Source organism: Poromitra crassiceps, assembly GCF_964638095.1.
Source record: "Poromitra crassiceps genome assembly, chromosome: 30".
NCBI lineage: Eukaryota > Metazoa > Chordata > Actinopteri > Beryciformes > Melamphaidae > Poromitra > Poromitra crassiceps.
This window is the reverse complement of record NC_139652.1, coordinates 2,156,409-2,184,010: the sequence shown is the minus strand read 5'-3', so window position 1 is coordinate 2,184,010 and position 27,602 is coordinate 2,156,409. Positions and strand designations below refer to the sequence as shown.

The 27,602-nt window shown below is 43.3% G+C and overlaps 2 protein-coding genes across 2 annotated transcripts in view; both read right to left on the bottom strand.

Annotated features, from left to right (window-relative positions):
* LOC310800334 (GRAM domain-containing protein 4-like) overlaps positions 1-16,322 on the bottom strand; it is a 50,517-nt gene extending 34,195 nt beyond the window's left edge. Inside the window, exons 1-3 of the mRNA XM_083662927.1 lie at positions 16,199-16,322; positions 10,250-10,460; positions 2,765-2,885 (exon numbers count right to left, since the gene is read on the bottom strand). Coding sequence (XP_083519053.1) covers positions 2,765-2,885; positions 10,250-10,460; positions 16,199-16,227 — 361 coding nt within the window. The 5' untranslated portion in view covers positions 16,228-16,322. The remainder of the gene's footprint in view (positions 1-2,764; positions 2,886-10,249; positions 10,461-16,198) is intronic.
* A 1,731-nt stretch (positions 16,323-18,053) lies between these two features.
* Positions 18,054-24,033, bottom strand: LOC310800654 (lysozyme C-like; the record flags this gene model as incomplete). Its single annotated transcript, XM_083663275.1, has 4 exons — positions 18,054-18,108; positions 19,079-19,154; positions 22,602-22,757; positions 23,904-24,033. The coding sequence occupies 4 exons, from the start codon at positions 24,031-24,033 to the stop codon at positions 18,054-18,056; spliced, it is 417 nt and encodes a 138-aa protein (XP_083519401.1).
* Positions 24,034-27,602: the final 3,569 nt, after the last annotated feature.

The following is a 27,602-nucleotide window of genomic DNA, read 5'->3' as shown; positions in this document are numbered from 1 at the left end:
GTTGCTTCCACCATGCCAGGGGATCCTCTGCAGGGCTGATGTCTCTAAATTGTTTATACTCAGTAATCTCAACTTCCAGTTTAGCACTTCTTGTCATGGGTGGGGCATTCAGGCAGTATTACTCACAGTTTACATCTAACGTTATGTAGGCTACTTTCACGCATACTTCAGTCAGGGTTATCGACAGTCCATATTATTGCCTCTGCACGTTTCCCGACGCTACAGTGAGCGCTCGTTAACTAACGTTACTGCGGAGTCCGCTGTAAACGTTAGTACAGCGGAGTCCGCTGTAACGTTAGTACAGCGGAGTCCGCTGTAACGTTAGTTAACGAGCGCATTTTCTCACTGTAGCGTCGGGAAACGTGCAGAGGCAATAATATGGACTGTCGATAACCCTGACTGAAGTATGCGTGAAAGTAGCCTACATAACGTTAGATGTAAACTGTGAAAGGGCACAGCTGCTGCACCCGATCTACTCCACCCCATCGAATGGGGACATTTTGAAGCAATTCCTTTCCATTGAATGAGGTGATTCATAGTAGATCGGCTGGCTGCTGCTACTAACTGGGCTGGGAGAGGCTTTGTGTTTAGCCATAGCCTACTTTGCTAGTTTGCTTTTAATGTGCGCGGGTCTGCTCAGTGCTCAGCTGCTTTTTTTCCTCAAACTCTTTTCCTCACCGCTTGACATGTGGATATGACGTCACTCACTCCAGCGCATTTCTTAAAGAGACAGGCTCATATTGACCATTATCAGTCATAGCAGCGGTCGGAAAAGTACCGGTCTTTTTAAATCTTAGTATAGAACCTGTTCTACAGCAATAGTACCGCGGTTCGGGGGTAGTACCGGTAGTACCTACATCCCTAATTCACACATATTAATGATAAAGCAAAGAAAGAAGAGAAAAATGTGTCTAGGTGAGATAAAGAAACCACACAGGACTCATAACACTCCTCTTTCAGACTAGAACAACTGCACAGCGGATATGGCTCTGCCAACAAGTGAGCCTTCGACGTCCATGTCTGTCCAGACTTTGACATTTGAGCCAAATGTGAAGAAACTTCGTCAAGGTGTTACTGAGATATGGCGTTACCAAGCTTGAAAATGGTGTTCGTGAGGTCACAGTGACCTTGGCTTTGACCACCAAAATGTAATCAGTTCATCCTTGAGTCCAAGTGCAGAAAAAGAAAAGACACTAGGTGATGTTGACTGATGTTTTTTTATGTAATGTGCGCGTTTGTTTTTCTTATTATTTGTCTCCAAACAGATCGTGGCTCTGTCCAGCTGCATATAGCTAACGTTAGCTCAACTCCCTTTTGAAGTCCCCGTTTGGTTTATAATGGGACTAGCTCCCGGTTAGCTTAATAACGTTAGCGGGTTGTTTTGGGAGTTAAAGAGACAATCCCCGGAGGTTTCATTTTGGGTAAAGGGGTTTCTATAAGGTTTACGCCAGCTCTGTGAGTATGAAGTGCTTTGAATACTTGTTTGAATGCGGGGCTGATTCAAGTTTCTCTGCCGAGCGGGGAGCTTGAGTGTAGGCCGCGCTAGCTGAGCTAATGCTCGCTAGTCACACGGTAACGCTAAACAAATCCGCTGCATCCTCGCCAGGTTTGGTTTAACCTAATGCCAGCTCAGACGTTTCCCCTCCCTCTCGGAACCCGTGCGGGACATGGATTGCAAATTGCAACAGCGCTGTAATCATCTGAAACTGTGAAAAACAGCCACACTGGTGGCAGCTAGGGATGCACCGATCCACTTTTTTCACTTCCGATCCGATTCCGATACCTGAATTTGGATATCTGCCGATACCGATATTATGCCGATACCAATATTTTTCTTGAATATACAGTATAGGCAAAGATTTGGCCAATTAAAGTTTTTTTTTTTAATATACCTTGCAAAAAGCAGACAAAATTAAGAAAATATACAAGGCAAAGAAGGATACTATTATACATTATTATACAAATTACGGCTGGAATTGCAATTTTTTTTTTTTTTTTTTTTTTTTCAATTCCGATCCGATCCGATCCGTGAATTAGTGCCATATCGGCACCCGATACCGATATTGGATCAGATCGGCCCCATCCCTAGTGGCAGCCATGTTTTGCTCTAGTACCAGGTGCAGCTGTGATGTCACGAGCGACACCAATATGCTCGGTGGCCACTTCCAAGGCAAAACAAAGCCAAGTGGGCCTCTGTTATCGGCTAAAATGTCATTATCGGAATAATAAATAATAACGCAAAATGGCCGTATCGGCCAATAATTTATCGACCCGATAATTATCGTGCATCCCTAATTTAGCTCCATGAGTAGCTCTATCTTAGCCATGGCTGAGCAATTTGGGGCCAGCAGGCCATTTGTTTATTTGTTTTGGCCAGCCATGGATTTAACAAAAAAATATTATAAAAAATCAAATCAAAATCAAAATCTGCTGGGATACATTGCAGTGTTTCAGAGGCTGTGGCGGGCTCGTTTTCAAATCTAGAGTGATGATATTTGTACCATTATGACAGTAAAAAACCTAAGGCATCTATTGGTAGAACCCAACCTATGTTGTCGGGAAAGGGGGCTAAATAAACAACGTACCAAAGTTAGGCAAAATTTCGGCCAGGATAAAACGCACGGCCATTTTCAAAAGTGTCCCCCCTGACCAATATGAGAGAATGCAACTGGCAATAGTATCTTGAAACACTAAAAAGTGTCTGAAAGCTGGAGTCTAGCAATGTTTCAGCACAGCCGTGTAACAGTGAGCTCAGGTTACTCACGCAGAAAGTGTTTCTCTAGTAAGGCAATTTCCAGGTGACCTTTGACCTCATTGAGGCGATCCGCCTCTGTCCTCTGGAAGTCTTGGATGTCTGCGGCCATGGCGAGCGACCCTGCACCAGCCTGACACACACACACACACACACACACACACACACACACACACACACACACACACACACACACACACACACACACACACACAGAAGGAATTAGCACAAACATGACAAATGAAATGAATGAGAATGTCTGTGATGCAGGTGATGCTAAATGAAATGTTACATTGTGGTAGAGGGTTAGTCACTCTCACTCCGCTCCCTCACACATGTTGATCAGTTTGACTTGACAGTGTCAGCTGTGTTCGTGTCAAGTTGACCCAGTTCAGCTGTTGGCTCCACTTGCATTGTGCAGCTTAGCCTCATGAGTGGCAGACTTGGCTTTTCTAAGCAAGGTGTCACTGACTCTCTCCATGTGACACACAGAGGCATGGCCTCTCTGCTCACAAGAGAACTTGACTTAGCATATCAGTGCAAAGGCCGGCACGATACTGGCTTTTGTTTTTGGTCACCGAGCGACAAGTGCAGAATGATGTAACCAAAACCAGAGAGAAAACGCTTTTAGGGTTTTATTCCTCGCTTCAAATCTCAAATGTACAGCCCAATTGGACTAATTTTCCAGTTGCACAGGGAACTAGGAGTTTCCCAGGACAAAGGTCAGGGAACACCCCGGTCACGTCAACTGAACTGGGCTTTCCTACTCTGAAACTCACCGACCCAACCCCGACCTCAAAATCCAAGATGAGTGCTGTCTAACTTCTATCTGTGGACAAGTTTCTACGCTGTTTGGATGTGCAAAATACTGTGTAATGCGTTGTTGTTATCAACTGTTATTGCTGACAATGGCTAGCCTGGCTAGAGCTAACCGTACCTGGTTTTCCGTCTGTTTTAGGTGCCGTGTCAACAGATTTGACAACAGATTGTCAATAAAATCCACACATTTGTTTTTATCGATGGGTTTAATCGATTAATCGAAGAAATAATGAAATAATCGAAAGATTCATCAATGATCAAAATAATGGTTAGTTGCAGCTACTCCTTAATCTGACATTTCTATCTTAAGTCAGTTGCTACAGTTGTCAAGGCAGCATCTCTGCATGCTGGCATGCGTGGCACTCCTGATCTGTGATGATCAACATTACAATGAGTAGTAAGAGGAAACAATATTTTATTTTCGCATATCAGGAAGATTAACTCGTTATCTCGAGATAGCAACGCTCGTTATCCTGAGATAAGGCTATAAAGAAAACGGCCGTTCTGGGCTTCCCCTTTAGCTGTGCATCAGACAGAGCAAAGCTGAGGCTCGTCCTGCAGTCACCTCCTCTGCATCAGATCACAGGCCAGGCTCATCACGCATCACGATCATGTGACTCATCAGGCACGGTCACATGACCTCCTTCCTAATCACCAAACGCTCCATCCAAGAGGAGACAACTTCCTCCTGAGGTGCTATACGCCACTGTGCACTGCAGGTCAGCTTCACCACTGCCACAAGCCATGAGAGGTCAAACTAAAAACACCAAACAAAAACAAAAACATGCTTGTCCTAAAATGATTGGGGGGGCATCTACAAGAACATCTTCTCTTGTGCTACCAGCTAGGCATGGGGCCGATCCGATCCAATATCGGTATCGGGTGCCGATATTGGCACTGATTCACGGATCGGATCGGAATCGGGGGGTATAATAGTATAATAGTATCCTTCTTTGCCTTGTATATTTTCCTAATTTTGTCTGCTTTTTGCAAGGCATAATTAAAAAAAAAACTTTAATTGGCCAAATCTTTGCCTTTACTGTATATTCAAGAAAAATATTGGTATCAGCAGATATCCAAATTCAGGTATCGGAATCGGATCAGAAGTGAAAAAATGTGGATCGGTGCATCCCTACTACCAGCCATAACTTAGTAATGATCCAGGTTCTGATGCATCTATTTAGGGTAGGGATGCACCGATTGCCATTTTCTTGGCCGATTCCGATTTCCGATTTTTGAATAGTCTGACTTGCCGATACCGATTTTTGCCGATTCCGATTTTTTTTTTTTTAAACAACAATTGACAGCTTACACAAATGTTTTTGTAACTTTGTTTGAAAATTAAGATTCATAGAACAATTCTTACATCTAATGGGGATCCAAATAATCTTATCTTATCATTTGCATGAAGTAGGACCATCTCACTCAAACACATCTCAAAATAAAAGTGTTCCAGGTTAGGCTACTGGACAGAGCTTTTTTGTGCAAATACAATGAATACAACAATTAAATTAAATCCAATAGCCTATATCCCACAGCTATCATGCATTTACTTTTCCAAAAGAAAACAGGTGCAACAGAACATCAAAATGATCCATGGACAAGGAGTTTATAGCCTGGCTCCAGACCAGTCCTCTTGAGTAGAGGGGAAATGAGTTTATGAGTTACAGTAACGATCTTCAGTCTGAATATCAGGCGGAGTTTACACACAGTCCGAAGTTTGGTATGCGTATTTTTATCTGCCATCAGAAAAAATATCGTCACGCACAGAAATCCTTGCACACTTGTGAGTCCGATGCATTTTTATTATTATGTCCGTCGTTCTCATGTCGTTCTATTTGCAATACGAAACAAATAGTCTCTCCTGTATCAACGTTACAACATGACTTGACAGGCTGAGGCAGCAGCGTGGAATGAAAAAGGCAGGTCAGGGAATGGTGGACACAATGCTCGCGTTCACCTCGCCAAGTCGGCTGTGCACTGTGACCGGGTGCAGCAGCACTGCTTCCCGGGTAGAGAGAGCAGAGAGAGGGGGGCCAGTGAGGTGAAGCGAGCCGCTCAGACTTGACTCCAGCCGAGCGGGACTCGGCCGCATCTCTGTCTCCACGGCTTATTTTCGACTTGCATGTGTGACAAACTGCGAGATTTGTCTACTTCACTGACGGTGAAAAAAATCCACAACGAGGAAGGTATGCTGGCGTGTGTGGTGTGGTGGCTGGGTGCCTGTCTCGGTGCTTTGGGGTGCGCGCACGTCATGTGAAAATCGGCTCACAGAATCGGCTATTTAGAGTGACCGGCGCAGATCACCGATCGAGGCCGATCACGTGAAAATCGGCCATTTCCGGTCACGTGCCGATCGATCGGTGCATCCCTAATTTAGGGCTGATGAAGAGCAGCTGCATGATGAAGAGCACCTGCATGATGAAGAGCACCTGCATGGCTTGGATATTTGAGGGGAGGGTTTTCATGTCTTGTATTCATGTCTTGTGTATTTTTATTAGCAGTGGATCAGCATGTTTACACCAGATGGACACAACATCCTCGTCAGATGAACCTTCTCCCACCGTGTGGCGTCATCAACATGCATAGAGGGATGATGAGAAATTAATATCGCAACTACAGTGTGAACATTTATAAAGTTACATTTTCACAAGTTCAACTGCTCTAACTGAGCTGCAATAAATCATAGAATAGAATGATGTACGATGATGCATTTTCTTCCTTTTTCTTTTTTGATTCAAAATCAAAATTGACAATATGAAATCGGTAAAAATATGATACGACAAGATAAAAAAAAAAGAGGAAAACTCTGTCCTTCTGGTCTGTCTGGTCTGTCCTGGGGGTTCCTCCATACAACATCGGTATGGATCCCCACTACCTGACCAGCGACGACAAAGAACTGAAGATAAGATGGCCCCCGGGCGTTGTCCACTGAAAGCTGCCCACTGCTCCTGGCTGCCCCCCGGAGGAAGGACATGCCTCCATGGGATAAATGCAGAGACTAAATTTCACAGCGCCACTCAGCTTGTGTGTGTGTGTGTGTGTGTGTGTGTGTGTGTGTGTGTGTACACCGCCGCCGACACGGGTGTACATGCGGTGTGGTGATTTGAGACAATAAAGTCCGTTGACGTTTCATTTCGTTGTCTGCATCCATTCTTCTCCTCAACGGGTTCAGGTTGGCCAATCAGTCTGAACCTGCTCAGACAACAACTTATCGCTCAACACCAGCAAGAGCAAAGAGCTCATCATTGACTTCAGGAGGAGCGGAGGTGGACACGCTCCTCCCTTCATCAATGGAGACACGGTGGAGAGAGTGTCAAGCTTCAAGTCGCTGGGCGTCCACAAACATGTGTTTAATGGACTGCCAACACCACTGCAGTGGTAAAGAAGGCACAACAACAGCTGTACTTTCTGAGATCATTAACTCATTGAGTGCCAATGACGACTATAGTCGTCAATTCAAATAGTAACGTTGAGTGCCAATGACGACTAAAGTCGTCAATTGCGTTTTTTGACGGTGGGACGTGGATCAAAGCCAGATGCATCTCCTGTGAAAGTATGGTGGATGTTGAAGGTGTATAAGCTATTTTACCGACCCATTAGGTGGCGACAGTGCTCTCCAGATTACAGAAAGGTGAGGGAAAAAACAGAGAAGCAGCCGTGGGGAAACGGAAACCGCATCGGTATGCATCGATATGCATGAAGCATAACGTTAGCTGTGCCTGCAGCAGCCAATCTGCTGCCACAATTGAGCCCCTCCGTCTCCGCTGCGATAGCCCCATCCACATGATTAGTTGTGGAGTTGTTATTATTCTCAGTTGGAAGCCCTGGGAGCCGGTGACAAATACACGCGGAACGCTGTGAAAAAGCTGGGTTTTCAGTGCAGAGCAAACGCAGCACAGAGCCACCAGAGCCACACCCACGGAGGAGGGGTTTGCAGTCGAGGGGGGTGGGGCACGCAGGGCAGCATACAACACCGACCCAGACAGACCCAGACAGCAGGCTCGATGGACAGATTGGCAAGCTAGAATATCTGATGCCCACCAGCAGTAAATCAAGACCAGCAAGAAAGTGTAGGGTCTGCGCAGCAGGGGCCAGCGCTGCTGGTTGGAGCTAAAAAATATTATTTTGCCAAACAAAATTCCTTTGTTTTCGCTCTTTTATTGAAGGAAATTATTTTTGAGGTGTCACATCAGAAAATATTAGCTTCAGAGTCAGTGATGTGCTTGAAATGTTTCATTTCACAAAAGGCTGATTATCTCACCTTCTACTCTGAAACGTCTGTTTTTGCTGAAATCAACCTATCTTCTCCGGCTGATAACTAAAGAACGGAAAATGATATCAATAAACTTTTTTTTGCTGATGATACAATAGACTCTTATCGTTCTTTGGGCGTGTTCGGTGTTTACATAGTAATATCACACAATATTCTGTGGGCCTCGAGAAATCACTGAAAACGCTCTGAAACTCTGGCACTGGGAGCGTCCGTTCTCCAAAAGTGGCTGGCACTCAATGAGTTAAGGAATGTAAAGCTGAATAAAGTAGCCTGGGTAAACCCATCCCCCACGTGACCTGCTCTCAGACCTGTTCTCAGTCACTGGGAACTGAGAGAGCAGGTCACGTGGTGGCTGGGTTTACCTAGGCTAGAATAAAGACCTGCTTGTCACCTTCTACCACTGCAGCATATGAAGGTATCATCACGTATGTCGTATGATGGCACCTCAACATGGTGCTGCAGCTGCACCGCCACAGAGAGAAAAGCTCTGCAGCGGGTCGTCAACTACGCCCAGAGAGTCATCGGAGCCAAGCTGCCATCTCTCGAAGCGGTACAGGTGCATCAGTGCTAGTGCTGCACAATTCATCTAATCGCAATCGCAATCTCAGCACGTGCGAGTACATAAGCGCAAAAGGGTGCGATTTTTTTTTTTTTTTCGCGTCTTTTTGAGTGTGGGTGTGTGTGCCTCATCTAAACTAACGTTACACGCAGCGCAGCAAACACACGTTTATCTGCCATCACACTGGGCATCAACACTAGTGGGAGACTTCTCCCATGCACTCCGGCAAATAAGTAATGTTATGCGCAGCAAGGTTCACAAACATAACATCTTACCGAGAGGGAGAGAGTGAACATCCATGATCGCTAACAGCTAGCTATGCTAATAACTAGCTAGCCGTTCAGAAACGCATGTAAACAGCCGTGTGATTAGTGAGAAAGTCAGTCAAATAAGGCGAGAGCTGCAGGTGCTTATGCAGAACTGGTGCACGTTTAAGTGCACAGTGGGTAATGACCCGCTGTGATGAAGAATATAACGAGATTAACAAGGTTGATAGCAGGGAAAACACTGTCGCAGCTGCCAGCAGCAGCACCTCTAGGCTTCTAGCTAGCCTGACGTCACATGACGCCTTCATGGTCCCTCGATAAAGTCTGCAGATGCACGTTACCTCACCTCTCTCTCAAGAAGCGTCACGTGAGTGTGGCATTTAAGGCCATCTGTCGCTACAAAAGAAATAAACGGGGTGTATCACTGTATTACTGAGCGATCTTCATGTGCTGTAACACAGTGCAGTTTCTATTTTTGGGACAGGCAAATGTCTCAAAATGTTTTTGTTTTTTTAAGGTAATTTCATTTCAAATTGTTATTATTATTATTATTATTATTATTATTATATTATTATTGTTATTTATTTAGTTTTAATATATTTTAAATTGTAATAGATTTCATGTATTTTAGTCTGTGATACGTGAAACCGTGGTATTCTTGTCCAAGGTTATCATACCGTCAAAAACTCATGCCGGCACATCCCTACATACCATTTGTTTATTATATCACAATCGCAAATCGCAATCGCAATATTGTCCACCATAATCACTAATCGCACCTTCCCCCCAAATCGTGCAGCAGCACTAATCAATGCCCGTCCAGCCAAACTAAGGAACAGTTTTTTTTTTATCCAAGAGTGATATGCCTCCTGAACCAGTCTGCCAGTAGATGTCAGACCTGACCCTGACCTGCACCTGACCTGCACCGCACCTGACCTGCACCTGACCTGCACTGACATTTGCACTTACCCGTGGCCTGCTGCTATAGAACTGTTTACTGACTGCTATGCACTTTAATGTCTTACAGTAGACTGTATGCACACACACGATATGAATGTTGCCCCTTTCTAATGCTCATTTTATTCTATGATCTTGTTTTATTCTATTATCTTGTGTCTTTATTAATGGGTATGTTGTGGGATATCTTTTTAACTATATCTTTTTATTTCTCCTGTGTAGCTTGGTACTTGGTACAGCTGAATTTTACATTTTGTTTTCTTATGTTTTGAGCTTTGATGATATCATTTATGTATACAAAAAAAAAGGTGATTTGCTACAGAGCAATGTACATGCTCTCATGCTACTGAATTGTGTTTCTGTCTATCACCAATAAAAAAAGTTATAAAAAAACATTTTACATTTTGTTGAACATGTTACAATGACAAGAAAGGTATTGTATTCTATTCTATTCTTGCAGCTTTAATTTTGTAATTGGTTTTCATGTGCTGTACTCGCCCTTGAAAAAGACAAGCTTGCTCTCAATGGCGCCCCCTGTATAAATAAAGGTGAAGCTAAATGAGATTAAAGACACGGTTCACAGCCATCCGTTGTACCTGCAGGTCCGTCTGGTCGGCAGCGGGGTCTCGCAGCTCCTCAGGGTCTCTGATGGAGGGGGCGCGGGGCTTGGTGGGGACCTCGTCGCTGCACTCGGTGTCGGACGTGTTGGGGGACTCGGCCAGGTCCAAATCGTCCCGTCTCTGGCCCCGGAAGCGGATCTTGTCCAGCCGCCTCAGCATGGTCAACAACACAGTGGACTGGGTCCCTATCTGAACGTAGCATGCGCCATTCCTGCATGAGACAGGAGGGGGAGGAGGGAAAAATGAACCGCACATCCACCACCTGAAAAACATAGACTCATCTGATTTTACATCTATCTATAATCTATCTATAGTATCTATATATATATATATATATATATATATATAATTGCCAGTTTGGACTCTGTTATCGGTTTGTTTGTTTCAAGTTTTGTGCCGGCCACAGTCAGTGATGATGTCACTGGGGATGATGTGATGTCTCTGTGTGATTTGGAAGTTATTTTGTGGTTATGGCCGAAGTGGCTGCTACAAACCGTTTCATTTCACTTCCTGATCTGCCCTGGCCACAGACAGACTAACACTGGCCGATTCACTCGGGGTTCAAGCAAGACTACTCTGCGTTGGTCTTGTCTATTATTAGAGGTAAGATGTGATGCATTGATATTAAATTTTGTCTGTTTAATAACAATCGAAAATCTTGCTCGTAGCTGCTTTAAGACCATGAACCGCGTCACGCGGTTCGCGGTCTTAAAGGGATACACACACAAATGCTGCATCAGGTATCAATGGGTTAAGAGTTTCCCATTTTATGCCTCGTTTTATGACCCTTTGTTATTTATCTCTCTCCCTCCCTCCCTTCAACGCATGCACGCACACACACACACACACACACACACACACACACACACACACACACACACACACACCTCCCTTGAGTTGTGTTTTGTTACTGTTGATTGTTACTGTTTGAAATATAATTTGTACAACAGATCTAATTCATTGCTGTATAAATCTGCTTATTATTATTGAAGCCATCCTCTGCTACAGACCTCCCACCTTTACATTAATAAGACTCATATACCTGCAATCATATTATCTAAACCAATCGAAGTTATTTGCCATTATAATGTGGATCAATTTCCTAAAGAAATTGAAACACCAAATTTTTAATAAAATGTTATGAGACTGATTTAATTTGACCCTGTTGTACCTACATCAGGGGTGGGCAACTGGCGGCCGCACTCAGTGTGGGTCAATTTGTTTTTGGTTAGGTTAGGTTAGACCACCCAAATCTGTGTTTTTATTTTACTCTACATCCCAGAACATGGCGCTAATGGCGTTAGCATTGTCCATACACATTACACATACTGTTTAACGTTAGCATTTCAGCTAACGCTATTGTAACAAACTATATCCAGGATGCACATTGCACATGCAACATTACTAATCTGATTAATATCACATATCTTGGTGATGTACCCCATCAAATTGCTGTAGCGGGCTGTTTTAAAGCTAGAGCAAAGTTTCTGGTGTCATCTGAATGGAAGAATTAGTCAATTTGAATATGAAAAATATAAATGTTGGTATAATAAACTTGGATTACCAGTCCTTTTCATCAGATTAGTAGCTATAATTGGGAGTGATGGTGTTACAGTAGGCCACTGGTGGAAGTGCACGGTCACAATCTGGCCCTCTGGTAGCGAGGATTTTTTTTTGTGGCCCTCTCTATCCTCAAAGTTGCAAATCCCTGACCTCATCCTGCTACAGGCAGCTGCTGGGCTTTGCCCTTAGTGTTAGGTAGCCTCTGTGTGATTATTTTAGCTTTAAGGCTGTTGGTTGTTCTGCTTAGGCAAGAACAAGTTGGTTAAGGTTATGCTTTTCTTAAGAAAAATGCTAAAATGCTTGTTAAATGGCTTGACCGGGAAATCAAACTCCAGTCAAATCGGAAGGCAGCACCGTCCTTACCCATTAAGCCACAAAACCAAAACCACAACTAGACCAAAGATGTTCAACCCTTGGCTTAACCCAATAGTTTGACTTGCCTAACCCTAACCACAACAACCAACATCCTTAAAACAAAAATACAAATGCAATGAAACATGTTCAAAGCGATTCATCTGTTCTGCGTCGTCCCTTTCTGGCAGAAACCCTTCCGTTCCCTTCTACCGTGCGCGTCTGGCTCCACATAACCAAGATGGCCACGGTCAAAATGCCAAACTCAAGGCTTCGAAATGGGTGTTGACAAAGCAATGGCTGACGTCAGGGTGACGTCATGGTGACGTCATGGTGATGTCATGGTGACGTCATGGTGGCTATGTCCATATTTTTATACATCTATATATGATCGTGGCGGGACAGCAAAAAGGTGGTTTCTCTCTGCTTAAGTGAAATAAATATTTAATTTCAGTCATGTAAACTGGATTAAAACAGGAAGTTGCTGCTTGTATACAATCATGTAAACAGCTTGATCAGACTGTTGCCTTACTCACAGTATTGGCAGCAGTTACATTATGTGCTGTAAGTAAACACAGCCTGTGAAGAAATACAAACAAAACGACTACATGTGCATTTTGAGAGAAGACGAGACTTGCAGCGGATCGCTCACTATGTCTAAAAGGTTCCATTTTGTCAATGGAGGATTTAAAAGATGTGTAAAGTAGCAGAATCTATTTCCATGTGATGCCACCAATCTTTTAACAGCCGTCACTTTATTATTAATAATGGATTTCTCATTTAGGGACAAAACTCATCAATTATACAGCAGTGAGCGCTCATTAGGCTCACTCACACAGCCGCTCTGTTACAGCACAGGATTTCAATATTACTCCACCAAGTGTAAGAAGTGATACTAGCAAGTCTAAACCTAAATAGTCACGTGGTCACCTCTCCCCTGAAGTGTTGTGAGAGGACTGTGCCTGGTGACGCCGGGTTAGTGCTGACCTAGCAAGCTAACTTGAACTAGAGGTCGTGAGTTCCCAAACTCCACACAAACCACACATATAAACACAAAGCCGCCCCTTGTTAGCTCAATAGTTGCTTACAACTAAGATATTCGATTCAAAAAATAAATCTTCCAACCCCAGATTTCGCTCCTACATGTACGAACTTCACATGTAGCTTTAGCTAATCGCTCCCTGCTAACTAACGTGAGCTCCTGTTGCCAAATCTCACGAGTCTGTGTTGCTGAGACAGAGACAGATCTTGAATAAATTAAATTTTGTCCTGATCTGTCGGTCTGAAAAATGCTATTTTAGTGGCTTCGGAAAATGGAATGAATATTTACTTTGATCAATATGTGGGCGAAAGAATCTGTCATAATCTGAGATCAGGTTCACTTCTCCCATTGACTCCAATAGACTCAGACCTGCTGAAAGTCTCCTAAGTGGGCGTGTCCATGGAAAACCATGGGCAAAACCCACGTGACACAAATACAGGAAGTGACTTGAAGTGTCCCACTGTCTTCGGTTACAGGAAGCTGGAGCACAAAATGCAACGCGTCCAGCAGAGACACTTCCTGTTGTGGAGTTCAGTGACCTCTGACCACATCACCGCCTCCCTTGCTAACCCCCCCCAAGTTCAATGCAGTTCAATGTAGAGACGAGTCGATCAACAGATCAACAGTTTGTCAGTTTTATACTGTATCAGAAAATGAATACTTTGGAGTTGTTTTTTGTTGTTGTTGCTGATCAGGCTGAGTAAGACAGAATCACTTTGGCCTCTGGGAACTTGTGACGGCATTTGTCATTCATTGATAATGAAAATAATCCCCAATTGGTTGTATTGTTTTGTGCCATAAGGTAATTTAATTCATAGTGCAATCATTTATTGTGCAACAATTCATAGTGTGTTTTTATCGTGTATTTATTCATGGTGTGTATTTTTTTTATATTATGCGTATTTATTCATAGTGTTTATTTTTGATATGGTGTATCTATGCCTTATTTGTATGCTGCCCTTTTAATTGACTTCCTTTGACTGTTTTTAAAAGCTGAGTCAGTGAGTTATGCACAATGATTCCACCTGTTCTGCACCTGTCTGCCTACCTGCCTATCTGTCTGTCTGTCTGCTTCCCTGTCTGTATGTCTGTCTACCTACCTACCTGCCTGCCTGTCTGTCTGTCTGTCTGTCTATCTGTCTGTCTGTCTGTCTATCTGCCTGTGTCTGTCTGCTTCCCTGTCTGTATGTCTGTCTACCTACCAGGGCCGGCCCGCCCTATATGCGAACTAAGCGGCTGCCTAGAGCCCCGGGATTTGCCAGGGGCCCCCTAAAAAAAAGAAAAAAAAAGAAAAAAAAAGATTTTTTTTTTTTTTTACAAACATAGGCTATAATATTATAGGCTGTGTGTGGTAGTTAAAACATAGGTTGATGTTTATTTATGTTTGTAGTTTAAACAAAAACATAAATACTGTAGGCTACATACAGTACAACACAAAAGGCTGTTATTTACCTTTTGTCGCCACCTGGTGAGTAAATATATATGTAACTAAAACCAGAAGCGTCATGCCCATTGAAACTGAGGGGGCAGTTGCCACCTCAGATTTTTTGAAAAAAATAAAAGAAGGGGGAAGTCAAATTCATGCTGTTAGTTATTATAGGTATAGTTTGCATAGCAAGTTAGTTGGCTATACTTGTACTACCATGCAGCTAATGTTAGCATTGTAATGTTAGCCAGAGCTGTTATGACAGTGAGCTGTTACACTTTATCTGGGCAGACTGATTGAATCATTGCAGATCTATTCAGACCTTAGGTCGCCACCAAAACTTTTTTGCTGGGGACCTTCGCTGCCGAATGTTTATCTCTAAATAAATATACAGTATTTACCCTAATGAGAAAAGGAGCAAAATATTGATGGTTAAAACCGAATAATGATATCACAACGCTCTAATCCCAATGATAATTTAAAATGAGATCTTCCTCTAAATCTGGCTTCAAATGGCCAACATTTTAGAAATAGCTAAATGCACTGATTCAATCATGAGTGATTCAGCACACTTTATCTGGGCAGACTGATTGAATCATTGCAGATCTATTCAGACCTTCGGTCGCCACTGAAATGTTTTAGCCGGGGACCTTTGGTCGCCACCGAATGTCGCCCCCTCAGAATTCTGGTTTGCATGACGCCCCTGACTAAAACCATTACAATTGACAACCGGTCCTGAATGTATCTACCGGTCCTTGGCACAAAAAAGGTTGGGAACCCCTGGTTTAACTGACCTGGCAACCCCTATGGCTGCTGGGTTCTACACACTTGCTTGACACTGATAGGGCTACAAACGAGCATCATCATCGTCACGTTTGTTTGTTTTAAATATTCCTCTAAATATGGCTAAAAGTCCAAAAAACGTCAAATTTTCTTCGGCGCTGCCCTGGCGGGCAGCACCGAGAGTCCCCTCCTTACACCACCCCCTACTTACACCACCCCCTACTTAAAGGTACTTCCAGCGCGGATGCCCCCAAACCCCCACCCCTGGGAGGGGGCCCCTAATCTATATCCTGCTTAGGGCCCCCAGATGGCTAGGGCCGGCCCTGCTACCTACCTACCTGCCTGCCTGTCTGTCTGTCTGTCTGTCTGTCTGCATGTCTGTCTACCTGCCTGTGTCTGTCTGCTTCCCTGTCTGTATGTCTGTCTACCTACCTACCTACCTACCTGCCTGTCTGTCTACCTGCCTGTCTGTCTGTCTGTCTGTCTGTCTGTCTACCTGCCTGCCTGTCTGTCTGGTTCCTGTGTGGATGGAGGAGTGCTGGACTGTTTACAGACTGTGACCCGCTGTGCTCTGTATGGAAACTGACGAGTAACTGAAGTGAAGTGAATCAGTTGTTGTTTAATGTTAGCTCCGGACCTGCTGGAGCCCTCAGGGACCCCCGGGGCTCCCAGCAGACAGCAGCCCGGGTTGGGCACCTTGCTCTGGGCTGAGGAGGACAGACGGAGGGAAACGCGGACTGGTGTGAAAGGAAAGCAGCAGGTGAAGTTTAGGTTAGTTTCTTACCGTGAACCGACGCTGTAGCAAAGTTTCATCCACGCAGCGCTGTCGGTGTTTCCCCCCCCCCGCCTGCGGGCCGTGGCAGGCGGACACGAGCCTCTCTCCTGGCGGGGTCAGCAGCAGGTTTGACGGGGAAAGCGATGCGTTGTTTGCCCCTGCTGCTGGAGGTGTTGGCCCAGGCTCGATGTGATTGTGAAAGAGCAGCGGCCAAACCAGGAAATGTCAAAATGACGTCATCACGTGATTCACGTCGAGCTCTTAAAGGGGCCGTCACACGACCCCACACGACAGGCCAGACCGGTGTCATGACGAGTTTTGCACCCCCGCCGAGAAATGCACCCCCACCATATTTTTGGGCTGTTTTAACTTAAAAACAGGGATGCAAATCTCGGCAGGTACAAACCGCCGAGATTTGCACCCCCCCTCCATAAAGCCAGGAGAGATCCCCAGGTCTCGAGGTCCTCTGTACCCGGATTTTAACTACCAAAGTCGGCTTCCATAAGCCAGAAGAGAGCCCCAAGCATGGAAGTCACCTCCACGCGGATCTAATGCATCAAAGTCGGTCTCCATGAGCCAGGACAGACCCCCTGGCTTGGAGATCACGTTTAAGGACAATTATATCATTTTTAAACAGTTAAGTTTCCGTATAAATCATTACAATATGCTCCCGGAAGGTGGGGATGCAATTCTCGGCGGGGGTGCAAAACTCGGCATGACACCGGCCAGACTAGGCTACTGTTATGAGAAACTAAAGACTGGGGTCGGGACTCACAGGTGGGTCGCAGGAGATTTTATTCGGGTCGTCAAATACATTTAGAGAATTACTTTTAAAATTTCATTTAAAATGTGTACTGATGAGAGTTGGGGGCTGTTAACTGCCTGTTAACTTTATTGATGAGAGGAAATAAAAACAATGACATAGCCTGTTAACTGCCTAATTTGGTCTCATTTCTAAAGTATTTAACATGTTTATGTTTTCAATAATCTGGGAACCCAGAGTCTATTTTTATTTTTCCAAATAAAAATAAACTCTGGGTTCAGCATAAAAAAAACAAATATCATAGGCTACATACAGTATATCACTTTGACATGGCTTATTCTCACGATAAGGGATAACTATAAGGCCATTGTGATTGCGATGGTTTGTCATTTTTTTTAAAGTTGGTCCTTAGGAGAAAAAAAGTTTGGGAAAGAGTGAATTGGAAAGATGTCTGGAATCTTCCATACGGTAAGGGAAGTTTCTTTCAAAATCATACACATGAATTATCTTCTAAGTAAAAAATATATAGGTGTAACTGCTCATTGTGGGAAATGTACCCAGAAACTATAAGCTACACCTTCTCTTCTAGCAATGTCTCTCTACACTAACACATTCTGACAGATGTATCCCATTGTTGACAACACTGACTCTGAGTTTTCTCTTTACTGGGAGAAAATACTGTTTGTTATCTACAATAACAGTAATGAATAAAAAAAGATTTAGCAACATGTCATATTCATAAATCCACATTTTGCCATTCTAAACCTTTATTTATATAGCCTAGTGTTTGAAAATGTGAAGTCCTGTGAAATCATCCTGTGAAGTCTATTAGACATGAAAGTACAAAAGTAGGCTATAAACTTTTCGTTTATAATGGATACGTGATAGAGCCTAGAGATTCAGTATTTGCAGGTGTAATGCATGATAAACTCCACTTGATGGCGCTAATGACATAAGCATGGAGTGGAGTGGGCTTGTGTTTTCATGCATCGCATACACACTGGCTGGTTATGACATCATCGGTCGGGAACGCCAGTGATGTCTGATGTCACAGGTCCCATTGTGATGTCATCGGCACGGTGATGAGGGACCTGGCTGGACTCAGAGGCCCAGACCATGCTCCGGGAGGTGGCCATTGAGTCCCGAATCCCGGAACCTGGACAATACGACGTAATATTGGTGTATAGTCAATACGCCAATATTGCTTAGTTTATTTTATTATAGTATTGTATTATTTTATTTTATTTTACATATTATGTTTTTATTTTATTGATGCAAACTGCTTCATTATTTCATCTTTTTGACCGTCTGTTTAGGAGATCCTCTCACAAGCCTCAAGGGTTTCTTTTGATTTCTTCATGTGTGTGTGTGTGTGTGTGTGTGTGTGTGTGTGTGTGTGTGTGTGTGTGTGTGTGTGTGTGTGTGTGTGTGTGTGTGTGTGTGTGTGTGTGTGTGTGTGTGTGTGTGTGTGTGTGTGTGTGTGTGTGTGTGTGCTGTTGTAGAATGATTGTTTCACCGTGCAAATAAATACAGTAAATACACAAAATAAAACACTGTAGCATAATAGTAGGTAACAATAAATAGGACAGACTACACATGTATTTTTGGCTCTCAAATTATTTTATTTGTTGATATTATGCACTGCTATTGATAGAGTCTGCTGCTTGAATGCATGAATCAAATGACAAACTAAATGACTAATAACTTGTAAATGAAGTTGATAAAGTAGCTGGATGTGTGAAGGATGTAAATTATCATCAACAATCTGACAGTATATCCTGCACTTGATCAAAGTAAGTTATTATAATTCTATAATTATTAGACGTGAAGCAAAGAAAGGATAGATAACTTTATTATGGCAGCCACTGTGTGTGTGTGTGTGTGTGTGTGTGTGTGTGTGTGGGGGGGGGGGGGGGGGGGGTGGTTCTCCTGGTTAGAGGCCACACCCTGCCACATAGGAGCTGACGTCCTGGTACTGACAGTGACTGCGCCAACCAACCCTGCAACCAGCATAAATACATTACTGAGACTTCTTTCATCTTTCATCAAATTAAAAGACACATCATAACTTAAGAAAAGCAACAGTCTAGTTCAAGTTTGAACTGTTTGTTATGTGTCGTCCCTACCATGCTCCGATACCGTTGTCCTGAACCACACGTTTGACACAGTTGATGGCAACGCTGATATCATCGCTCAGAAGTTCTGTGTAAAAAAAAGAGGAAATCTGTATTTTAAAGGAAGTTGTGCATGTGGGTAGTTTGCAATTAGGGAACCCACAGTCTTCTATACTGTGGCTTCTGGAGAAAGAGTTGTTAGCAGGGCGACAGAGGAACCCACAGTCTTCTATACTGTAGGTTCTGGAGAAAGAGTTTTTAGCAGGGCGACAGAGGAACCCACAGTCTTCTATACTGTGGGTTCTGGAGAAAGAGTTTTTAGCAGGGTGACAGAGGAACCCACAGTCTTCTATACTGTAGGTTCTGGAGAAAGAGTTTTTAGCAGGGTGACAGAGGAAGCCACAGTCTTCTATACTGTAGGTTCTGGAGAAAGAGTTTTTAGCAGGGCAGCAGAGGAAGCCACAGTCTTCTATACTGTAGGTTCTGGAGAAAGAGTTGTTAGCAGGGCGACAGAGGAAGCCACAGTCTTCTATACTGTGGGTTCTGGAGAAAGAGTTGTTAGCAGGGCGACAGAGGAAGCCACAGTCTTCTATACTGTAGGTTCTGGAGAAAGAGTTTTTAGAAGGGGGCCAGAGGAACCCACAGTCTTCTATACTGTAGGTTCTGGAGAAAGAGTTTTTAGCAGGGTGACAGAGGAAGCCACAGTCTTCTATACTGTAGGTTCTGGAGAAAGAGTTTTTAGCAGGGTGACAGAGGAAGCCACAGTCTTCTATACTGTGGGTTCTGGAGAAAGAGTTTTTAGCAGGGCGACAGAGGAAGCCACAGTCTTCTATACTGTAGGTTCTGGAGAAAGAGTTGTTAGCAGGGCGTCAGAGGAAGCCACAGTCTTCCATACTGTAGGTTCTGGAGAAAGAGTTTTTAGCAGGGTGACAGAGGAAGCCACAGTCTTCTATATTGTAGGTTCTGGAGAAAGAGTTTTTAGCAGGGTGACAGAGGAACCCACAGTCTTCTATACTGTAGGTTCTGGAGAAAGAGTTGTTAGCAGGGCGTCAGAGGAAGCCACAGTCTTCCATACTGTAGGTTCTGGAGAAAGAGTTTTTAGCAGGGTGACAGAGGAAGCCACAGTCTTCCATACTGTAGGTTCTGGAGAAAGAGTTTTTAGCAGGGTGACAGAGGAACCCACAGTCTTCTATACTGTAGGTTCTGGAGAAAGAGTTTTTAGCAGGGCAGCAGAGGAAGCCACAGTCTTCCATACTGTAGGTTCTGGAGAAAGAGTTTTTAGCAGGGTGACAGAGGAAGCCACAGTCTTCTATACTGTAGGTTCTGGAGAAAGAGTTTTTAGCAGGGCAGCAGAGGAAGCCACAGTCTTCTATACTGTGGGTTCTGGAGAAAGAGTTTTTAGCAGGGCGACAGAGGAACCCACAGTCTTCTATATTTTAGGTTCTGGAGAAAGAGTTTTTAGCAGGGCAGCAGAGGAAGCCACAGTCTTCTATACTGTGGGTTCTGGAGAAAGAGTTTTTAGCAGGGTGACAGAGGAACCCACAGTCTTCTATATTGTAGGTTCTGGAGAAAGAGTTTTTAGCAGGGCAGCAGAGGAAGCCACAGTCTTCTATACTGTGGGTTCTGGAGAAAGAGTTTTTAGCAGGGTGACAGAGGAACCCACAGTCTTCTATATTGTAGGTTCTGGAGAAAGAGTTTTTAGCAGGGCAGCAGAGGAAGCCACAGTCTTCTATACTGTGGGTTCTGGAGAAAGAGTTTTTAGCAATGCATGGAAATGCGTCTATCGACACACCGGTGTCAAACTGAATTTCATGACATCACATCAGCATTGATTGTTGTTACTTGTAAATGTAACACGATATAAATGTATGTGTTGTTATCATATTACATACATTGCCTCTGATTAGATTATTATTGATATAAATGTATCTAGCCTACTTGTTATCATATTACATACATTGCCTCTGATTATTATTGGCGTTTTAGTAATGCCTAAATAATTAATAGCTAGCTCTTATTATAGGAAACATAATGGCAAACAGACAACAGCCTCAACTATTAGAACTAATTAGAATTGTATTGTTTGCTAGCTCTCGTGTGCCACATAAAATGAGGTGCAGGGCCGGATTTGGCGCCCGGGCCTTGAGTTTTATGCCTTGAGTTATCATATCTATGATAATGTTAGCCATTGAGCTAATAGTCTGGTGGCCACGCAGACCGCTGTTCCCGCCCACTGCCACTCACAGTGCTGTCCGATTGGCTGAAACACTCTTTCGTTGGCTACTTTTTGGCAGTTTGTAATTAAAAATATATAGAATTACTGTAGTTTTACAAAAAATGTCCACTGTTCTCATGTATGAGAAGACCCAAAATGATCACTGTAAGCAGACTCCTGATGACTATAAGTGAATTATTCAAACAGGAATGATTCTGTACCAAGCCTTTTGATCCATATAGCGGTTGATCACTATAACCGTGATCACTATGAGCAGATTCCACTGTAGATGCCCTCGAAAGGCAAAGCCATCTCTGTCATGTCTTATTTTTGTAAAATAGTCAGCAGCAATCTATAACAAAATCATTCGCTTATTCAACATAAAATCAACATTGATCAACATTAAACATGTTAAAGTCAGTGGTCATTTCAGAACCACAGTGACAGTAGTCTCGCTAGCCAGCCTCTCTTCCTTTCCGTCAGAGAGTCTGGCGCTGCAGGTTTCCATTGTGGGATTGCGAAAAAAATGCTCTGTTTGGGTTAGCCAATCATCCTCGTCTTGGGCGGTGCTTAGCGTTAGTGCCCTTGGAAAATAGTTTCGGGGTGGAACTTGTGCCGAGCAGGCCTTCTTTATTGCACAATCCAAATTTATTTGAAAACTTGCCATTTTCAGCGTGTAGCAACGAGTTAGCCTGTAGGTTTCTGCTGTTAGCTTTCTACGCTAGCTAGTTAGCGTCGTTGTTTTCACATTCGGCGGCCGGGAGCATTACAGCGACACACATGGGAGCTGATTGACATGGTCGGAGCCAATGACAGAGCGTGACAGAGCTTGCAAGTGCAGCTTGCAAGTGCAGCTTGCATATCCTGCTGCCACCGAAACAGCCGCTCGAATGGGAGAGCAGCTTTAGAGCAGGGGCGGGCTGATCCCCGTTGCCTGTTTCCACGACGCCAGACTCTCTGACGGAAAGGAAGAGAGGCTGGCTAGCGAGACTACAGTGACAGAGACTCTGCTCTCAGGCGCTGCTTGTCTGTTACCAGGTGTCAGAGCGCTGTCCATGGTCCTGATAGCTTGCTCTATGACCTCTCTGTTTCCCCCATACAATAGCCTAAGTAACCCATTACATTACTTGCACGTGTCTGTACTTCGTAAACTAGCGTGCATAGTCAAAATGGCTTGCACTGGGGCCCGTCATGACGACCCTACGCCACTGGATTGAGATGGGCAGCAAGTATGCACATCTATGTGTGACAAAACTGGTTTGAAATGTGTACAGGTTGTGTGGGGGAGGAGCTTAAAGCTTGGTGCATCATGTGACTGACCGCTGCACTGGATGCCACAGACGTTCTCGCCGCCGTAGTTGTCTGCACACCAGTAGCGGCTGTTGAGCTGGAAGATCCCGTAGTCAGTGGAGCCGTCTGAGTCGTGGTCAATCGCTTCGGTGTTGTAGTCCGATTCCCACTTGGTAAGGCAAACCCCTGAGCAAACACAGCAAGGTCACAACAGAGAGACAGACATCATCAAAGACAGACAGACGGACGGACGAACGGACAGACAGAGAGACAAGTCATGTGTCTCCTGTCTGATGGGTTAAAGACAGGCAACAAAACATTTGTATAAGCTAATGCATCCAGTGCATCCACAAATGAGGCTATGGACTATAGGACGAATCAGGCTCCATAGGGTTCCATTGCCACCCAGTGACGCGGTTTGTTTACAAAAATGCTGCTCGGCTATATGTTTTGACTTCCCCTCTATAAGGTTGAAGATTGCTAAAAATGTAATAGATAGAAAGTTGTGGTGGTTGTAATTTAAACTGTGATTCAAGTTTTGCTTGTAGTTTTTTTTAGAGCTTTAAAATTGTTAAAAGAAAAGTGATTTTGAAAAAAGAAGAAGAACTCAGAAGTCATTGTGCAGGAATGGATTTGAATATGTTAATACCGCTATTGTACTTGATTTATGGACTGAACTGAAGACTACCTGCAGCTCTAAAACTCTCTCTCTCTCTCTGTCACTCGAATCCCCTCCACTCACAAACACACATGCAGACAGACACACGCGCACACACACATACACACACACACACACACACACACACACACACACACACACACACACACACACACACACACACACACACACACACACACACACACACACGCTGTGAGAAATATTGTTTAAAAAAGTCCATACTCCTGATTTAGATTTGACAGATAATGAGAACAGAGCTTTAATTGAATTTCTTTTTGATCACATTTTTGCATTCTCTGAATATCTCTCTAAAGCATGGATATAGGAGGAGAAGGGTGACTTATAATAAATTATTATTTTTATATTATTCATGTTATTTATGTGTATATGTATATATACTCTGCTGTTTATATTTAGGTTGTATTATGTGTTGCTGGTTAACAATTATTGAATGTTGATGTGTCTGATAATCCCATGCGAGATGGGGTCAAGCAATTGTCCTGACACGAAAATAAAATATTAATTAATTAATTAATTAATTAATTCATTCATTCATTCACGCATGCACGCACACACACACACACACACACACACACACACACACACACACACACACACACACACACACACACACTTCCCAGTCTGCTACTCACAGTTAGCCAGGCTGATGCCATTGTATCCATCCATGCCGTATGACTGCAGCACCCTGGCCCACGCACAGCGGTCATACACGGTGGCACTGGCCACAGCCAGCAGCAACACAAACACACACAGGCTCTTCATGCTGGACAAGGTGTTTCTACATCACCTTCACTCTTCCTTATATAGGAGGGAAGCAGAAGAAGTCAAGTAGGCTTTTGCTGTGGCCACTTCTTGCAATCTACCCTTTGCTTTGAAGGTTGGCCAGTTTCCACAAACATGTTGAACCAGTGGAGCTTTGCTTTTTAAAATCTGACGAGTCAGGAATTTAGTGGTTGACCCTGGAGCAAAACTAATATCAGTGTTATAATTCTTCTATCAGTGAACTGCTATCAAGGCTTGGAAAGTCTTTTGTTTTTGGTAGGTTACTGTATATTGGCATAAGCCTGCCTTACCGGTATATGGCAGTATGCTTTACATGCCATTTAGGGGTTCTCAAAGTTTTGATGATTGATGAATGCCAATTTTGGGACGCAACATTGGATTGAGGCCCAAGAAAAAACAGAAAACAAAATGATTCCCAAACAAATCTTTTCTTTAATAGCTTTAAATAAAAGTTTACAGTACGGGAACGCGGATTTGGGTTCAGCAGGATAATCTTCACGAACATTAATCACTTTTATAACTTTTGAACCTGTCCAGCGCTGTCGTTTGAGCTGAACGAGCTTCCAGTGTGCAGAGGCCTATCACGCAGCCAGGTCTCAACCAATCAGAGCCCAAACCTTCCCTGACACACGCAAATGCTTAGCCAATCATTCAAAAGGGTGACTTTGAACTTGGTATTGATGTATCTGACTTTTTATGGGAAAGGAGTCTGTCTGTGGTACCACTCTGTTCAGTTAATAGTAGACACCGGTTGATCCAATTTAAAGTCACCCACTGTCTTCACTATTCCAAGCATAAACTACACAGGATCTTCCCTTCTGTCCCACCACTGTGTGACAGATGTCAAGTGTCAGGGTACACTATCTCATGCCTTCTGGTTCTGCCCTTCACTAACGGGATTCTGGGCCAAAATATTTGGCCTACTACAAGACAACTCTTCAGCCGGAGGCAGAACTCGCCATCTTCGGCTGCTCGGAGTCCTCTCTGAACTTCCCCACAGCTGTGCAACACTCTCAGTCACAGAGGGGACACAGAGTCGACAACTGTTGCAAAAACAAACAAACAAACAAAACATTTGGAAGGAATGGAAGTCCTCGTCTTCACCTTCTTTCCAAATGTGGTTGACAGACACGACCTCTGTTATACGGATGGAGAGACTTGGGTTCCTGAGGACCGATTCACTTACGTGACGTATCTCCGCAACCGTTCTCGTAGAGACTCACGCATGGTGGCGTTAGATTCGGGGTGAAAAAATACATTATAGTCCTTTAGAGGCATCGCGATCTGACCTTCCGTTTCCCAGAAAATGTCAACATTTCTCTGATTGGATAAAAAAATTGGCGTCGACCTCCCACTATCCAAGAGAAATCCATCAGAGAAAGGTTGACATTTTCTGGGAAACGGAAGGTCAGATTGCGATGCCTCTAAAGGACTATTATGTTTGTTTGTTTTTAAATCTCGGAGTCTCCGAGTTACGGTTGCGGAAATATGTCCGCCCTGGATGCAGGGCTACAGGAGAGAGATAGAGGACAGCGGGGGGTTTCAAGTTATTGACCAAACACTCTATTTCAGTGATTGTTGTCAGAATATAGAACCATTTAACACTTATCTTAACACAAAAACATCACTGAATGCAGCTTTAATTAGCGTTAACTAATGTGTAACACTTTTCAATAAGGGTGCATTAATTAAGGGTTGGTTAATGCTTAATAAGCATTAATTAACCCCTTAATTAATTAATGTATCTTGTTAACATTTATTAAGGGTTTAAAACCTCTTCTAAAGCCACCTATTTCTGAAGAAAATTGTGAAAACGACATACCCAAACTAAAATGCTTACTGTGGCTGAACCGCTAGGGTTACAGACAACTGCCTGACCTTTTCTGAAAGGTAAGACTTTGAAGTTTCTTTGAAGTTACTGACCCTGAGTAACACCAGCTCAAACACAGTGGTTGATTCTCGCCTAGAATAAAAAACACTTTTAGAGTGTAAACAGTCACCTGTGGTTGTTGTATTTATGGCTAGAAACCCAATGGAGACATAGCCACAGGCCTTACCACATCCCAACTCAAAGAAGATGAAAAAATACCAAAACATGAGTATTTGGCAGTGGTTTTTGTAGGGAGATACCTAGGCGGATTTCCAAAAAGCCATTATAAAAAGCCATTTGAAAAAGCCAAATAATCTGAAATGTTGTCTTTGTCTTTGTACATAGACAGCTATAACTTCTGCTGTGTTGATCTGATCTGAAAAAGGAAGACAGGGTTCGATGCGCAAGATTCAGCCGGTTAATTTGGTATGTAGTATGAACAGCATTGTTCAGAATTAACTACCTAATTAATCACATAAATGACAGATGAACAGCAAAAAATCAGAAACGTAACGCCGGGGTTACGGTGCCATGCAAGAGGTTTTAATATGTTAATTAAAATACTAATGAATATTAGTAAATGGTTGATGAACATGTTTTAACATGTACGCCATGAAATTGAGGTTTGCTGGTTCCTTCATGTGGCCCTAACCTATAAATGATTGTGCATGTTCTATAAACATTACATAACCATAATTAACCACTTATTAATTATCTTTGTGACCCTTATTGTAAAGTTGAAAACTAGCCCTGTTAACTAAGGGGTTAATGAATGCTTATTAAGCATTAACCAACCCTTAATTAATGCACCCTTATTGAAAAATGTTACACATTAGTTAACGGTTAGTTAAGTTAAGGGTTAATTAATGCTTACTAAGCTTCACTAACCCTGTTAATTAATTGATCAATTAACCTGATTGTAAAGTGTTACCGTGCTGCAGGTAAGTGTGGCCAGGGAAAGGGAAGTTTGAGGTCATCCCGTGACACAACTCCGTATAAGCGGGCCAAGATGGATGGATGAAAATTCTTCAGTCTTGTTTTGTACTTTCTTGTTTCATATGGTTTCACTCATGTGTCACAAATTCATCTACATTCATTGCACACGACAACCTCTTGCATTGCACCGTAACACGGACGTTACGTTTCTGATTTTTTGCTGTTCATCTGTCATTAACGTGATGAATTAGGTGGTTAATTCTGAACAATCTTCCTTCTTCGGATCAAATCAACACAGCGGAAGTTATAGCCGTCTTTGTACAAAGACAAAGACAACATTTCAGATTATTTGGCTTTTTCGAATGGCTTTTTGGAAATCCGCCTAGGTATCTCCCTACAAAAACTCATGTTTTGGTATTTTTTCATCTTCTTTGAGTTGGGATGTGGTAAGGCCTGTGGCTATGTCTCCATTGGGTTTCTAGCCATAAATACAACAACCACAGGTAACTGTTTACACTCTAAAAGTGTTTTTTATTCTAGGCGAGAATCAACCACTGTGTTTGAGCTGGTGTTACTCAGGGTCAGTAACACATAGAGCCATTCTGACACTTGGAACAGAAACTTCAAAGTCTTACCTTTCAGAAAAGGTCAGGCAGTTGTCTGTAACCCTAGCGGTTCAGCCACAGTAAGCATTTTAGTTTGGGTATGTCATTTTCACCATTTTCTTCAGAAATAGGTGGCT